At 39.7% G+C, this 18,291-nt stretch overlaps 1 protein-coding gene across 2 annotated transcripts in view; it reads left to right on the top strand.

Annotated features, from left to right (window-relative positions):
* Positions 1–18,291, top strand: part of Atg16 (Autophagy-related 16) — a 679,282-nt gene that overhangs the window by 645,955 nt on the left and 15,036 nt on the right. For both annotated transcript variants that reach the window (XR_013087045.1, XM_076826311.1), the window contains exon 10: positions 14,104–14,224. Coding sequence is in view for 1 of the 2 variants with exons in the window: in XM_076826311.1 (XP_076682426.1) it covers positions 14,104–14,216 (113 nt within the window). In the remaining variant the exon portion in view is untranslated. The remainder of the gene's footprint in view (positions 1–14,103; positions 14,225–18,291) is intronic.

The raw sequence follows: 18,291 nt of genomic DNA, 5'->3' as shown, positions 1-18,291 counted from the left end.
GGGTGGGAATGGGATCTCGTAAAATATAAGATTTATTCAAATCGTTCTCATAGGACGAAATCGTCTGTAACAGTTAAATTAGTCATTGTTAAGGGAGGAGCCCTATTTAGGAGGCTAGGAATAAGGTGATTCTTGGGAATTTTTTTCTGAGAAACTGTTAAGCGGATCTTTTCCAAACTTTCAGGGTATTTTAGTTCACATTTAAACAATAAATATTATTTTTTTCGTTAGGAAATGTTCGGTAGAAATGGAGATATATGAACATGTTCGTTAGGACTCGCGCGCCGGAGTTGCAAATTTACGATTGTAATGGTGGCCCCAATTCTTCCCTGAAATAAAAAAATCAAGGATTTTCTTATTTCTAGTATAATTACATTGTCGATGAACTTAACAAACGGGAAAAAAGTTAAAAGTTCGCAAATTGGTGGGACTTCAAAGAAAAATAAATTACGATTCTGCCCCAAGATATTTCGTACTATTTATGGAAAAGGAGTTGTTCAATTCAATTTATTTATCAAAGTTATAGGTCCATCGACAATGTAATTATACTAGAAATAAGAAAAACCTTGTGTTTTTTATTTCAGGGAAGAATTGGGGCCACCATTACAATCGCAAATTTGCAACTCCGGCGTGCGAGTCCTAACGAACGTGTTCATATATCTCCATTTCTACCGAACATTTTCTAACGAAAAGAATAATATTTATTGCTTGAATGTGAACTAAAATACCCTGAAAATTTGGAGAAGATCCGCTTAACAGTTTCTTAGAAAAAAATTCCCAAAAATCACCTTATTCCTAGCGTCCTAAATAGGGCTTCCCCCTTAACGCATCACTACATTGCCAGTATTTATTAATGCACTGGAGATGATGTTTCCGTGTTAAGGGGAGATATACAGCTTGAGATTCTTTTAGAATATGTTTCAAGAAAATTTTAACATTATTGCACCTGTCATTTTTTTTATTAATTATGTCATATCTTTGGGTGTAATACTTAATTTTTTGTTATGTATATCAGTCGTATAATACAGTTACAGGGGCGAATTCCAAATGCGTCATTCGCTGCAGTGATTTGCGGCACCCACTCCTAATTAAACAGATTTCACGCGAAAGCAAGAAGCAAATTAGTTTCTTGAAGTATATTAACAGATGCTGTTTCTGACACGGCCGATTTCAAAGTAGTTAATTTGTAAAGGAATTCAAAAAAATCCGCTCCGTCAAAAAGTGCGTAATACTTTATCATGTGGCCATGAAAAATTGGGAGTAATTTTTTAGTAATCGTGGGTACCGTGTTTGAAAACCTGGTTCCGAGAAGAATTTATTTGATGTTCCCATTAACGTGTGGCAACGCGTGAGCATGCTTCACTTTTAATGTATATATCTTGGATATTTTTGCGAATTTTGGTCTCAAATTTTGGGAAAACATTTTTCACGTATCGAACACTCAAAATATATAAAAAAAATCGATCTTTCTGGCATGTTATATGTCACCGATCGCCGATCCACGAGCCGTTTGATTTTACTTTAAAAGTAAGCTTAACCCAGACCTTAAAGGTGAAATCAGACGGCTCGTGGATCAGCGATCCACGCGCCGTCTGATCGGTCATGGCTCGGCTCGCCCAGGCTCGCCATCCCGCCTTGACGAGCTAGACGAGCCGAGCCAGTTCGCGGAGCCAAGAGCCGCCTTGATCGGTCATGGCTCAGCTCGCTAGGCTCGCCAAGCCGACTTGACGAGCTACAAGAGCCGAGCCAGTTCGCGGAGCCACGATCCGTCTGATCGGTCATGGCTTGTCGAGTCGGGCTCGCCAAGTTGACTTGACGAGCTAAACGAGGCGAGCCGGCTCGCGGAGCCACGAGCCCTCTGATTTCACCTTTAGAGTTGTTAAGAGTGGTTAAGAGTGGTTAAGAGTGAAATGGTGTATATCTCTTTCTCTCTCGTAGGATTTAGCCGAAACATGTCGGACAGTGGCTCGTGGTCAGACTCTTATTATAGTGTCTCCAAATCAAAGGAATCGAGAAACGCAAGGGGACGAAATTAGGCGCGGGGACGAATTTTGGGCCCTTTACCCTGTCAATTTTCTCCCCGGATTCCCTTAATTTTCTGACCGACAAACGTGTAATAAGTTCTTGGTCATCCAATTGATTTAATCCCCATGCCACTAATTAATTAATTCCAGTTACTATTTAGCCGCGTATATAATCCACCCTTCACTCGTCAGCTTACCACGTCGTCATCTCATAATCGTGTTCTTGCCGCGTAAAGGCCCTTAAAAGATTAGCATCCTAGAATCTCCTCGGAAAGCCAATAAAACGGCGATATCTTCTATGGTCGCAAGCCCATTGGCCGGCGTTGTACGCCGTTCCGCGATGTCGCTGAGTCACGTGTACCCTATCTTTTTGCGGTGGCGTGGAAAGGTACGACTTCTGGTCCCCCTCATCAGGTATCGAGCGAGCCAGGACAACCTTCGCCAATCAAAACGAAAGCATCGCGTCCGCGCGGCTGTAATTATGGGCAGGACGTTAGGCGGCGGAATTCTCCTTCGCGGAAACACACTCTGCCTGTGCTGTGCTAACGAAGTGGCAGTGAAAAACGATGAGAACGGCATAGAACCATCGCTCCGCTCGCGTGCAAGCATTCTACTATGTGTAAAGTTTGCTTAGAGCGGGGCATATATGCTCTTCGCCTTCTGCCAAGAGAGATGTTTCCCGCGAAAGTAGCCGGCTGTTTGCTTCTCGGGTAACGATTCCCGATTTCCGCACATTTAGAACACGTTGTCGCCGGGCCCCGTTCTTTTCGCTGAGGCCAGACCCGCTCGCGGAGGGAGCCGGAATCTGCTCTCAGTTCGCCGTGACTTCTTTGGGTCACTGGCGCGTGTTCGTTTCCCCCCTGCTGCCTGTGCGAAGTAAATTACCGCACAGGCTGCTTCGTCATTAATGCAGTAACGTATCTTCTAACCTTCGCGATGATGGTATCTGCAAAATTATGCCACATGTTTTGTAGATATTACAGTTTTATCACCCAGATCGTTTCTGTGATACGTACTTGGTTGTTGGGGATTGTAGACGATTCAGTGGATGCGTAAAAAATGAGTAATAGACATTTGGTGGGATTTGATTAATGAAATTTGCGGTGTCTCTGTGTATGCAGATTATTTGACAGTTTTCTCAGATATTATTTTTACTGTTTTTATTTAATAAAGGCCACAGGTTTTGTAGATTGAAACCTAGGAAGCATTGTTCTTATGAATCCTCCAGTTTGGAAGGGTTTTTAATCATTTATGAAACAGTATTTATGCTCAAGGATATGAAAATCTGTTGAAGTTAGGAGGATAAAATATCACGTTCTGATTTGAGAAGCTTTTCTATCTCTACCTTTAAATCACAGGTTTCCCGTTATTATGTAACATTGAATTCCACATATTCCTAATGCAACTTATTTTGCATCTAACTTTAATCGCTTCTTTTCACATTTTTCCCAATATTATTCTGCTTTGATCCTCGTCGTTTTGGTATCTATAATTTCGTTATTTAGAGTTTGCTCTGTTCTTCCTCTTAATTCCCCGTCTATGCGTACCTTCAGCTTTGAGAGTGTTAGAAATCAACGTTAAACGCTTTCAGCATTTTTATAACCTTACTAACCGTTTTGAATACAGGAAGAAATATGAGGCAGACTCCTTTTCACAAAAATTTTACACGAACAGGCGCCTTTGAATTAGAACAAGACCTTCGAGTACAGAATCCGCGAGAATCCAGCGTTTTCTCTGGCCCTCTATTCACCGCGAATCGCCCCCGTACTTATTGCAAGCTCAATTAATCTCGCATATAATCTATTCAATGAAAACGACCGGGATTAATAAGGAGATGTTTCCTAGAGTTCATGAAAAGTGAATGAAACCGATTCCATTCATACGTAATGCTCGCGTTTCTCACGTAATCAAAGTCACGCATTCGTGGGAACAATGTTACAATAAATTCGCCGGTACCATGCCTTGGAATTGCGCTAATTGATTCATTCAAGCCTATCCTGCGAACTCAGGAAGGAGCGGAGGCACCGAAGTCTTGCCTCGTTCCCTTACAAATCTTCAGAGCGATCGCAGCAGCTTTGTAAAAGTTTAATGCAGAAAAATGTTCAGCCGAGCCCATATTTGCCACATAGATGAAAGAACGTTTATATTGTATATCTTTGTACGTATCTTTAAACATCTTAAATACCGCACTCAGCATGTTGCTATCACCGATCTACCCTCGTTCTATTTTACAAGATACGTACCGATACCGATCCATCTAATGGTACCATTTTTATTCCACCCTCCTTTTAAACACGTCCCCGATCCTTCCACAGACATTAACAAGCCCCGCATGCAGGATTTCCCTACCAGGAGCCATGCAACATTGCCCAATTCAGAATTGTTCCGAAGCAACATTGCCCAATTCAGAATTGCTACCTTCAGCTTCGAATCACGGATGCAAGTGGCAACCACGCCTACTACCAAGCTTCCACCGCTCCGCTGAAAGCAAAAAGCCGACGTCATCGTTAAGGACAGATCCAGGAAGGGAACACATCCAGACTACCGGGATACACGCCACGCCATCGAATCGAGTACAATCAGAAATACGTACGAACTCTTGCGCGCGGAATATTATCAATCACAGCACGCCTGTAAGCTTGTTATGTACACAATGCGCTTCGGGTTACAGCGTACAGTTATACATACACGACATGTTAATTTACCTTCAATCTACCATCGGGTCTATCCCTACGACATTAATTTATTGCGGCGAGTAACGACTGCATACACTCGCCAGACAGCACGTCACGAAATTATTACATTCGCGCCTGTGCCTCGGCAGCAGTTACACGCGCGCTTTCGACGGCGGAGCGCGCGGGACCCAGCCCAGGCGCTTTAAAAACCAGCGCGAACCCGCCGGCTGTAAAACCGGGGGTCGCTAGTTGCTTCCAAGAAGGTTGCCACCTTCTTCTTCCCCGCTTCTGTCGACTTTAATTGAACGTTCGTACAGCTGGGAACATCCACCCGTTCCCTATTTCGCCGTATTCCCTTCTCCGCGTTCAGCCCCGCCGCTAGCCCACCCTCGATTCAGCTCTACGAAAGAGTTTATGCCTTTATTCCGGGTATGCATCTGGTACACTTCTTACGCTGCCGCTGCTGGCTCGCCGTAAAAAAGGACGATATCAGCTGTATTTCGTGAATCTCGGCCTCCGCCTTCCGAGAACCGCTCGTAAGGGGTGCGCGCACGTTGCTCCGGCGATCTGGCGTACGGAGGATCTTCAGGCGCTTAAAATGAAACGGGTGCTCCGCTACTTCACCATTGTCGGCGTGTACGTTTATGGAAATACAGCCATTTGCTTCTAATTCTGACCGCGTTGATTGAGACAAATGTCTGCTTTGGGGTAGCTGAACGACACCCGCGGTTTTAGCGGGATTTTGAGATTCGAGTCTGGGTTAGGGACTTGTGAAAATTTTATTGCGTTCTGTTTTAATATGTTTCAGTAATAAAATCGCAAGATCGCGAGGAGATTATATAATATTGGTTTATAAATTAGTGCCTATGAAGATAGGTGTTTGATCTGTGTCTGGTGAAATTTATAGTGAAAGTGCGTTTACTACTTACAAGGGAAAACCGACTTTCAAAAAATCTGAACCTTTGCAGAAATGTTGCTCAAGTGATGCTAATTACGTAACTATTTTATGATTCGCCAATAACACGGCCCTAAGGGTGAAAACACCCCCTCGGAAAAGTGGCGAGTTTTCAGATTACCTGTCGTGAATACAGTGTTAGGAGCGATGGGGCCGCAGTGAATGGAGGGGGAAACACCTACAGGAGCGGTGGTAATGTGTGCGTGACTGACGCAGGCGCAGTTCATGCAAACATAACCGCCGCTCCTGTAGGTGTTTCCCCCTCCATTTACTGCGGACCCATCGCTCCTAACTCTGCGTGAATGTCTACGAAATTGTAAATGTAATCAGAAAGAAATTATATTCAAAGTTCTATTGTTTTTTATGCGGTATAAAACGCCGATAAAAAATTGCGAAACACTTTGTTTTGTTCAAAATTGATCCCCACTATCTTTTTTCCGACAATTCTTTATCGCCATATTGTAGGATATCGAAATTTTTTCGATATCTTTTACGGTTCTGCGGATATTCACGATAATATGAAAACTCACAATTTCTTTGAGGGGTGTTTTACTGCCGAATCAAAAAATAGTTGCGTTATTATCATCACTTGAGCTACATTTCTGCAAAGTTTTAGATTTTTGGAATTTTCCATTTGCCCAACTTCCCTTGTCAGTAGTATTTATAATTGTACTGTACAATAGGGTGGTACTTATTTTCAACCTGCGATTTATTTTGCTCTCACCCCCTAACATGGTTCCATTTGATAAAAAAATAGACCCTGAAAAAGATTATTGGAATCGAACAACCGGAAAGGCTGCCGACCAGGCCTTAAAGTTTATAATTCATTAATGGTTTGAATTTGAAGATTTTCTAAAAAATTATCTAAAAAATGGTTGGAAGCACGAAAAAATTATATATACAGTAATTGCAGAAAATTGAATTCTCTTTTAATATTATTTGAACAAAATTTCGATAGGGCTTACCATTTTTTAGAAATTCTTTAAATCCAAATTCCTGTTTTCCGATTGGAATTCACTTTTTCGGGGACTATTTTTTTTATCAAATGGCACCGTTCTAGGGGGTGGGAGCAGAGGAATACAAAAACAATTTCGAAACATATAAATAAGGGCCTCCCTACTGTACAATACCACGAATCAGCAATTTGTCGCGTTGCAGTAATAACAGTAATAATAATTCAGACACGTATCCGCGTAAAGCTGACAGAAGAGGCAAGAAATTTACCTGTGCTCCCTTCAAAACAAACAGTTTTACACCTGAAGCATCTTCAGGACGAGCACCCGGCGTTAGAACTCGATGTATTTATATAGTTGCTTTCAAACACGGGCAGATGACGGCGCAGCTTCCTTTCATTTTGTTTGCTTCCGACCGCAAACGTTAGCAGGCGCGAGGATAGGCACCATCACGTGCACCGTCTTATTAGAAGGGATCCTTTTCAAGAACCCCAAGCGTGCTCCGCGATCACAATTCTGTAACGCGCGGATTCGGAACGAAAGGGGCAGGTTTTCGTAGGCGTGCAACATGGGAGGCGAAACACATGCGCGAATAGGATCGTCAAAGATCTTCTTTCTTGTTTATGCGCATCGCCGAGGGAAGGTCGAGCGTTGAAAACGCGACGATAAAAGCGGGTTGCAGACAGATCGCCGCCGCACTGTGGATACGCTTTTATAGCCTGACGTTCCCTTTGACGAGGATGCTTTAAACGCCGCATTATACAATTATACAACGCCGCGTAACGTTCTTACGTGTCCAGGGAGTGCAAAAGTTGATTTTATTTTATGCCCATGCTGACAGAGTTTGCAACATGAGGCTTCTGCTTTGTGAATAGGCCTGTGTGATTCTGCACGCTCTCTGGGTTACAAAAAGGTGTAAGGATGAAGATTGTGGATGAATATAGCTCTCATGCGAGGCTTCCTTTTGTAAGGAACTTGACTTGGGAAGTCTGTTGAGGGTGGCATTTTTTCTGAAAGTGGATTAGTGGTTCTTCGTGTGTCGTTATTCGTACAGAGAGTTACGAGGAAATAACTGAAGAGGGGTTCACACGCGCCATCGCACGGTCGCCCGTCTGGGGTTTAAATGGCGCGCGCTAAAAGTAGCGCGCTCATAACCTCAAAAACGAAGTTTCATACAATCCAGAGATTGCACCGACACTAAAATATATTTGAATTAAGGGCTCAGTCCACTGTGACGGTTTGAAAAATTAAGCTATTTTTAAAGATTTTTTCACACGCGCCATCGCACGGTCGCCCGTCTGGGATTTAAATGGCGCGCGCTAAAAGTAGCGCGCTCATAACCTCAAAAACGAAGTTTCGTACAATCCAGAGATTGCACCGACACTGAAATATATTTAAATTAAGGGCTCAGTCCACTGTGACGGTTTGAAAAATTAAGCTATTTTTAAAGATTTTTTTCTCCGTAGATACAACATATAAGGCAGTAAATATTTTTGGTATTTATTAAGCTACTCTTATATTGTACAAAAAATTAAAAGAATTTTTTTAATTTGTTTTAAAAATTTAAAACGCAATTATCTCAAAACAATATTTTTTCAACTGGTGCAGGTGATTAAAAAAAAAACTGTTAGACTAATCAGTCTGAAATTTTTACACGTTATTCAGAACATCAGTGTGTAGTATGATTTTAAGAAAATTACTGAGTTTAAATTTACTTTTAATTTTTTAAGTAAGCAGTTGAATACTTCCAAATTGATTACTTCGTGAACATATCTCTGATGGGCGGGCAAACAAGTATAAGTCAATTTTTACTTCAAACTTAAACAGTTTCCTTTTTGTTCTTTTTTTTTTAATCGAAGTTAAAAATAAAAGTTTCTTTTAGCATATATGTTATCAACTTTCACGTCCAAAATTTAACACCTGATCTTACAATTAGGTAGCACTTTAAGGTGACAGTCCACTGTGATGGTTTGAAAAATTAAGCTATTTTTATAGTTTTTTTTTCTCCGCAGATACAGCATATGACGCAATAAATCTTTTTGGTATTTATTAAGCTACTCTTTTTAATTTGTTTTAAAACTTTAAGCGATTATCTCAAAACAACATTTTATCAACTGGTGCAGGTGATTGCAAAAAAAACTATTTGACCAATCAGTCTGAAATTTTTACACGTTATTCAGAACATCTGCGGCTATGGCCGGGACCACGGAAACCTTTTTGGATTAACCATTTCATACTTTTTACAAGGCAAAATGATTGAAAAATTCACCCTATTTCGACACTTAAACTTCAAACCTCCGCCATTTTGTTAATATTTTATCAGTAAAAATAATCCTGGTTCCGGCGATAACCACACTCGTAATGATTACATCACACTTTGAATTTTTTGTTTCAAATGCGTCGTTCTCCCGGAACCACCTGCGCCAGCACTGCGTCGCTTTCTCAAGGCGCTCACATCAGTGCGATATATATTTAAAAAAAACTGTTTAAAATTTAAAATAATTTTTTTTATACTGTCAATAATTGTATCAATAAGTACTAAAAAATAAATCCTAAAAAATGACAATTCCTCTGAACTTCGCAATGGACTGACCCCTTACGCTAAAACTAACCCTCTATATTTCCATTTCACTGAGCAAAATTCTCCGCCAAAATAAGTTTATTCAATTTATCGTGTAACGTCAAATGGGACTCCCCACGCGGAAACTTTTAATTCGAATATAACTATCAATCGTCCGCAAACCGGAGATAATAAACTGTCCCGATTTAACTATGCCTACTTCGTGTAATTTCGTAAAAGAAGAGAAGCATATTAAAAGCCATAAACGGCACCAGAAGCGTAACTTGAACTCTCCTTAGGTGGTGGGCGATTGAGAAAGAAGATCCACTGGATCGTTTAATGTTCCCCACGTAAGAAACGCGGACTCGCCCCTACACTTTCGACCAACTTCTCGAGACGTTAGATTATCGTATACTTCGGCTCCCTCTTCTCTCTCGCCTCTCCTCCCTTCCGCCCTCCCCCGCGGGCGCGGGAAAAGTTCTTCCTTAGCTCGTATAACGTAGGTGGGTGCTGTGTTCTCCTACCTGTGTTTCTTTCACGTTAGAGCCCTTCTGACTAAACTTCCGGGCCATTAATTTACATTAGGACATTTTTCAAGAGCTCCCGACGACCGTGTACCTTAAAATTGGCGAACTCCTCTTTTTCATGGCGCCCCCTTCACGGGGGAAGAGCTCTCGAGTTGTTCGTGCCTCCCTTGTCGACGCCACGCTTCAATTCTTCGCCATTAAACGGCGAAGCCGAAAGGTCAGACCGTGCATCCGCTATCACTCTATTACTCCTCACAGTTTGGCCTTTTACAGTTTAAAGGTGGCGAAGAACCCTTCTCCGTGCTAGTGGCTGGAATGTTTTGCGACCAAACATTTCTTGCGGACCTGGTGAATAGCTTTGTAAATAATTCAGGGCAATCGTTAGCTATGCTTATAATTTATGCGCAAAAGATATTGGTAAACATTAATGAAGTCTGTTAACGGGGCAAATTATGCAAGCAATCCTGTGTTTGAAGGTGATAACGAAAGAGTTTTTAATAAAAATAATGACGTGTAAACTAGTACTTCAGGAATAATTTATTTGCCAACAATTTTGCATTCGAAACCTTTATTAAGACGCAATTGATTGCCCATGATGAACAATCAGATGATTGCTAATTGCTATGTGCTTCGCTGCACTATGCTTCTGCGTAATTAATTTACGAGAGGTACATGACAAATTGTCAATCGTGATTGAAAAGATAGTTGGTCAGTGATAAATGTTAATTGCTGAATAAATTGTAACGAACGTTACAATATTATATACACCTAAACTAGTCCATGACGTAAATGGGTATCATGTTACTTCAAACGTCAGATTGCACGTATCACGTTTTAATGTTGCGTCGCAATGCGGGTATCTCTGTCACGATGACAAAATGACCATTGCAGATTGTGCTTAGGTTATCTTCCGAAATGTCAATCGATATTAACATGCAAATTGACACACAATATTAAATCGTATTTACGCAGTTGATAGAACCCATGCTACTCCCCAGTCGACGATTGTACGTGTATTATCAACGAAAACGCTCCATTTGTGCCCACGATCATTCTGTATATTTACCGTAATTATGCGAAACCACATGAATTCCTGTTGTTTATATTGCCGAGCCACCCTATTCCATTTTTGCTATTCCTTTCTTCTTTTTCCTATTCTTTCAGAAGTGTGGAATAACATTTTTTTACTTCTTCCCAAGACAGATGATTTAACCCTTCGTTGACACTCTGGGTGTGAGCCACCCATAAGCTGATTTTGACGCTCTGTATCTTCTATATGCAAAATAAATACCTTCTTTTCAAAGCTAACTTACAAACTATTTTCTCTCTCAAAATATTATATCCGAACAACAACTCTGTAGAGTTTCAGCTTCTAATATTGAAATTTGTAAAAGTTACAATTTTTTGAAGATTTTCCTCGTGTTTTCTCGACATATGGTGATCTAAATTTTTTTTTACAAAAGCTGTGATGAAATTTCAATAAGAAAAACTATTAGAATACATTCTACAGACTTTGAAATTGACCTATGATTTTTTTCATAACGATTAGATTCTTCAGATAGGAACGGCAGTCGTTCAAAAATTGTTCTGGGTGTGAGCCACCCAGGTATGTCAAAGTTGATCGAAAAAAAGAGTTGTGTCAACGAAGGGTTAAATTCTTGTGCATTTAGCAAATAAATCTGCGGTGCCTGCTTTAAACTAAGCATTTCGATTGATGAAGGGAAAATTAGAAGAACCCAGACCCCTATCTTCCACTTCCTACATTCTATAGAAAATATATTTTCCAACTACTATTAATTCAGGTCTTCTCGAACCTGTTCAAGCAGAGAAATTTTTGCAAGTAGTGGGGAAATCATTGGAGGCATAATAAAGCAAATTATATTATTTATTTATCATTTAAAAATACACAAACATTCTATAAACATTTAATCTATTTATCCAAAACTGAAATACTTGGGAAGACGATGTGACTCGATGACTACGCGGTAGCCTCAGTAATTATTTCAAAAGGATACAAGATTCCTGTGTACTGTTAGCTGTAACAGAACATTATCTACTATCAAGGGAACCGCTTAAGAAACTTGCTTTCATATGATTCGAACACAATGTACCATTCAGACAGTGGAATTCGAATCCAGCACGACCTTGTGCAATGATCCCGCTTCTCGAGATTAGAAAAGCTGCAGAAAATAGCTGTCGAGTTATCACTGTGTGGCGTGATAACTCACGTATGCAATGTTGAATCGTATCAAGGGTGGTCTAACAATTACTAATGAGACCAGCCCTCTCGTTTTTCTCACATACGTTTGAAATGTAAAAGATTCTCATGCCGTATGAACATCTTTGATTCGATCACTTCGCGGGCGCCAAGAGGCAGATAGCTTTTAAGCAATTACTAATTAAATACGGCGATAAGTTATTAAGTCATCAGTGCATGTTAAGCAAGTTTGATAGACACGATAGTGCGCGCGGCGCACCGCGTCGAAACAAAAGATCAGTTCGCATGAAAATGTATCGAGGGGTCTTTGTTGGAGCGGATGCACATTCAACAGAATTTCGAAGCCAGCCCTTTCGCAACGGAAGCTTCTTATCGAGAAGATTTATTCTGTGATTTCAATTGTTAGTTTCGAATGAGGAACCATCTTCTTTCCAGATTGTATTACGAAGCATATCGAACTTCGCTGTATGTGGTTCTTTAGAATTGCGTCGCTGATTGGGAACATCGTTTGTGGTATAACTTCATTCACTTACAATAAAAAATATATAAAAAAAAATTATGTTAAACGATTTTATTAAAATGTAGTAAAAACTAAATTAAAATGCACTAAAAACTAAAAAATAATTCTTTTCTTGTACTTCAACTTTGATGGTGTTAAAATGATGCTTGATCACATTAAATAAAATCGTGGGGCACGATATTTCAAAACGGGATATGAATCACTTTAATACTTCACCTTCTGGTTGCACATGGTGCCCCACGATTTTATTTAAAGTGATTAAACACCATTTTAACACCATCAAAATTGAAGTACAAAAAAAGAATTATTTTTTAGTTTTTAGTGCATTTTAATTTAGTTTCGCTACAAATGAAAATCATTCTGTCGTAGAGTAACTGTAACACTCCTATTGAAGAATCTCTTAATGAAATGAGGGGTTGCAGGCTTGCAAAACATGCGTCTTAAAGAGGAAAGACTGTCCTTTCTATTGCATTTTTTAAGAACGTTCTATGATGAATCCTTCGCTTTCTAGAAGCAATTAAAGTCAAAAGGACGAGTTTTGCTTCAAAGTCGAATAACTCAGCGAAAAAAAATCGCACAACAACCACTTAACACTGATTTTACACAGGAAAGTAGTTGCTTTCGACTGATATAAATATAACCTGTTTAAAAAATTTCACTCGCTCCATGGAACATTACAAACTTGAAGAAAAAATTTTAAAATTGACAAAGTGCTCTTTATATCGCTATAACTTTGCCAAAAACCAATACCACTAAAATCTGGAACAAAGCAGCTGAAAGTATAAATTCCATACTTTCAAACGATATTTTGAAACTATCGATATCAATACGACCATTTTTACGTATCTCTGCTTTACTTATTACCGTAAACTGGAGAAACATTCGTAGGTTTTGGAAACATTTTGTTATATAATTTAAAAATTAACATGTTTACATTTGCTTTAAGTATCCTATCATAACATGGCATATTTTGTGATTGTACTGCAAGTGTCAAAATGCATAAAATTTTTGTCCTTTCCCTTCTTTAATACATGTTAAAAACATTAGTGTACCGGGGTAACATTGGCACATGATATAGATAGCATTAACAGGTTAAATTTTACTAATCTGAAGTCAGTAAGATACATTGACACTTAAATTTGTTAATTTTATTATATTTTTTACATCTTAACTAAAATCTCCTCGTAATATTGGCACATCATATAATTAGCATTAACAGGCTAAGTTTTACTAATCTGACGCAAATCAATGTAATCCCGGCGTATGCCAATGTTACCCCGTGCTGCCAATGTTCCCCCAGTTTACGGAATTACAGTCTGTACAGTTAATCTATCTTACTTGCCAGCCTCCTTTCTACCCCTTCCCTACTCACGCCCACATTTTCCACCACTCCCAGCTTACATCTAAAATTTATTACACCTTCCCTCCTAATTCCAAACTTACATTCACAGATATTATTTCTCATTTCTGGACACCTCTAAACCCTCCCGAACTTTCGCCCTTAAAACTCCAAACGTCCTGCAATCTCCCCGCAATATGCTTGCCAATAGAATCCAGACATAGGACTGCTAGGGCCGTTTTTAGTAAGTCACGTATGTCACAGATTATCCTGTTATTGCCCCAGCTAGTGTTGGCGAATGCTCTGAAACGGCATCCTCATTTCTGTTTCAGCACACCCTAACGGGCCACTGCGGGAAGGTGATGGCAGCGAAGTTTCTTGGCGAGCCTTCAAAAGTAGTTACCGGCAGTTACGATCGTACCCTAAAAATTTGGGACCTGCGTAGCAAAGCGTGTAAGTAAGCGGCGCGAGACAAATAGAAACGTTTTGAGCCCATCACCGGCCGTTTATTCGTAACCGTGATGCGAGGCCACGTAGCAGTATAGACAGAAAGTAATGCGCAGCATTAGCGGTAATCACGTTCCTCATTATTCCCATTAGTCATGTGTAATGCTAATACACCTACGGGCGTCTCGAGACAACAAAATGAACGACGAATATACGTGGCTCTTCCTGTGTACCGCGCATTGCTGGCCATACCTTTCGAGCCAACCCCCTCACCAGCCCTCGGCCCCCCCGCTCGCCCCTTCGGTAATAAGGAGACGATTTGCTTCATGGAAATTTAATAGCTCGCGTATAATTTGTTGAGGGCCGTGAATCGAACCCGCGTTTATGACGCCACTAGTAGTCGTTAATTTTTCGTACACTGAAGTTTTGTACGTTTTGAGAGAAGCGTTAATTTGTGCAGAATTTTATTATCGGATGCTACTGCTGTTTAACTAGCGTGAGACTAGTTTTTCTATGTTCTAAGGGGACGGTGTATCATTAGGGTGGTACATGGGGCTTCGAGGGAAATTTGTTTTGTAATCTTTGTAGCTCTTTATAAATAGAGCTGCTCGGGTATTCGAGTATTCGAACAGCTTGAAATTCGGACCGAGCCGGGACTCGGTTTTCGAGCCGAGCCGGGTGCCCGCATAATTCGGACGGCCCGGGAAATCCGAGTACAGTAATCGTTATGAGTCCGTCGAACAGGGCTGGCGGCGGACTTATAGTGGGTTGCGGGCATGGTTCCGCGCGGCCAGTAGCTGTGTTGATAAGGTTACATTTATTGCATACCCGGAAAAATATTATATTTTTTAAGAAGTGGCCAAAATAATAATTATCTTATTTTTAAATTGCTCGCAGATCATTATTAGGTGGAGAATTTCACATCATAAATATTTTGTTTAGTATATCGTCAGAAATATAAGGTTACATTTATTCCTTACCCGGAAAAATATTATATTTTTTAAGAAGTGGCCAAAATAATAATTATCTTATTTTTAAATTCCTTGCAGATCATTATTATGTGGAGAATTTCACATCATAAATATTTTATTTAGTATATCGTCAGAAATATAAGGTTACATTTATTCCTTACCCGGAAAAATATTATATTTTTTAAGAAGTGGCCAAAATAATAATTATCTTATTTTTAAATTGCTCGCAGATCATTATTAGGTGGAGAATTTCACATCATAAATATTTTATTTAGTATATCGTCAGAAATATAAGGTTAAATTTATTGCTTACCCGGAAAAATATTATATTTTTTAAGAAGTGGCCAAAATAATAATTATCTTATTTTAAAATTGTTTACAGATCATTATTATGTGGAGAATTTCACATCATAAATATTTTGTTAGTATATCGTCAGAAATATGAGGTTACATTTATTGCTTACCCGGGAATATATTATATTTTTTAAGAAGTGGCCAAAACTGGTACAATACCTTAAAGTGGCCACAAATGGTGCATCTACCCTAAATATTCCCAAAAAACTCGCTGAAGGTTGCGAAAACTCGCCATCGATTCACTGAAGTGTACTAAAAGACTATCCCAGGGCTCTGATGAAATACTACCTGAAAGCATCGTTAATTCTTCTTAAACAATTCACTCACACCCGTTCTTTTAGAAAGCTCCCTCACCCCCGCGCTATTAACACGAAACCTCAGATTCTGGGGCGTGTTTCATTTCTTTTTCATCTTCGCGTCTCGCGCTGTGTAATTACGTCAGACCGCATTTTAATTAAGATTAAAAATGAAAGTCGAAAGTTGCTGGACATTAAAGCGCGTATTCCCTAGCCGCCCAACCTTTCCCACGGATAGCGCAGAATTATCCAGCAATGTCGCCTTCCTTGTGCAGCGTGATAAAGCGCGCCGCGATTCCGAACGGCAATCGCGGAACATTTATCCATACGTATTTTCAATTCTTGGCGCCGATACCTTCTGCATGCTTTCCCAGAGCTGTCGCGGCCGTACACTTGCAACTTGCATGCACTTGCAACCTACTGCACCAGCTAATTGGTAACTTCACTTCGCTGAAACGCTAATAGGAAACCTTTTACTTCGTTTTGCTTACTACGTAGAAATAACATAAATTCATAGAAGGCGAAAAGGAAGTAACAAACTTAGAACAGTAGAAAACAAACTCTGCGAATAGAATAGTTCGGGGCACATCGAAATCTGGAGGAATATGATCTTGTTTTGTGTTGCGCCAAATGTGTTTTGCAATATTTCACGGGCTGAGATTAGGTAAATCGGTAAATCGGTTCGAAGTTTTTTTTCACTGATAACGTAGTAGATGTCGACGGAATTATGCGCTATATATATTTGCGCTACATTGTTATACATACAATTTTTACCGGTAAATCGCCAAATTTTTACCGGGAATTCGATAAATTACGTATTTCTTGATATTTACCGGTAAATTACTTATTTCTCGATATTTACCGGTAAATTACTTATTTCTCGATATTTACCGGTAAATTACTTATTTCTCGATATTTACCGGTAAATTACTTATTTCTCGATATTTACCGGTAAATTACTTATTTCTCGATATTTACCGGTAAATTACTTATTTCTCGATATTTACCGGTAAATTACTTATTTCTCGATATTTACCGGTAAATTACTTATTTCTCGATATTTACCGGTAAATTATGTATTTCTCGATATTTACCGATAGATCGCGAGAAATTTGGCGAATTACCGGTAAATTTTATGTATAGCAATGTAGCACATATATGTAGCGCATAATTCCGTCGATATCTACTACGTTATCAGTGAAAAAAGCTTCAAATCGATTTACCGATTTACCGGTTTGCAATCCCTAGCTGAGATGCATAGGTACATTGGTACCAGCTATTTTTCCTTTTATCGTTTTACTTTTATTAATACATTTTTGTTCGTCAAATGACGAATACCCATCTAGAGGATCAAGGGATACTGCGGACCTTCATGCTGCAACCAAATGCTTTCCAACAAAAAGCAGACACACTAAAGTGTCTTGAATGCGGCCTTAATGCAGACTTCCAACGTGAACACTTTCCCCACTTCTGTATTAAACTACAGGGTTGATTCAGATGAATCTCTGAACCCCTTTCTGGCTGTGTATCTGTTTACTAACGCATTCCCAACTCCTTTTTATGGTTTCTATCAACCAGTTAAATTTGCACCCATCAGCTTGAATTGCGTTATTGTGTTTCATGATTCATCGAACGTGGTTTTTAGTAGTCGAAATATAGTGTAAATTTGACGCCAATTTATTCGTCCCGTGAAAGTTAACGCCGCCGTAACGAGAAAGATCCAGTAAAAATGATCTCCCGTCTTGGCGTCACTTTGTGGGATTAATTAAGCCGATAAGGCTCCTATCACGAGTTAGCCGGCTACTTCCTAACTTGCTTCAATCTGCAGTTTTTTCCTCGCAGGAACACCTTTTGTTCGTAGCCACCGACGCATAATGCTTCTCGATAAAAGGTGGTTTGATAAGAAATTGGTAAATTCACGCGGGATGAATGTGCCTGTCCTGAAGTTAGATAGACCGATTAAGGGGAACTTGTGATAGAAGAAGCTCAATTTAGATCAGCTTGCGACCCGATAGCGTTAATTCTGTTTCGGCTTTTCAGCGCGAAAGTTCGCTAACTTTTTTCAAGATAGTATTTGTCGGAACAGCCAGTGCCTCGAGCTCAACATTTAACGCGGATCAAAGCAACGTAATTTTCTTGTACATAGACTGGTAACGACGATGTATAGTGCACGTCACTGTTCCAAAGTATTCGATTCCTTTTTCTCAGAATTCTAAAGTAAAATTTTTAATATTCATGCTTTACTTGTTAATCTCTGTGTGAAGCATGGGAAACTTTTAGTCTCTTGGAATTTCCTTTTATCGAGTTGAAAAAGTTACGTACAAGGCAGACAATTTCGTAGATGCAAGAAAAACAGAAAGTTAGGCATTTTCGAGACTGAAGTCTTGGTTTATCTTGTCCATATTTTTATTTTTTTAGTAAATTTCGGGACGTTAAATGGAGAATGAAGGAT

The sequence above is a fragment of the Andrena cerasifolii genome, chromosome 14 (assembly GCF_050908995.1).
Source record: "Andrena cerasifolii isolate SP2316 chromosome 14, iyAndCera1_principal, whole genome shotgun sequence".
NCBI lineage: Eukaryota > Metazoa > Arthropoda > Insecta > Hymenoptera > Andrenidae > Andrena > Andrena cerasifolii.
Note: the sequence above shows the minus strand (reverse complement) of the source record. Positions and strands in the feature narration are given on the sequence as shown.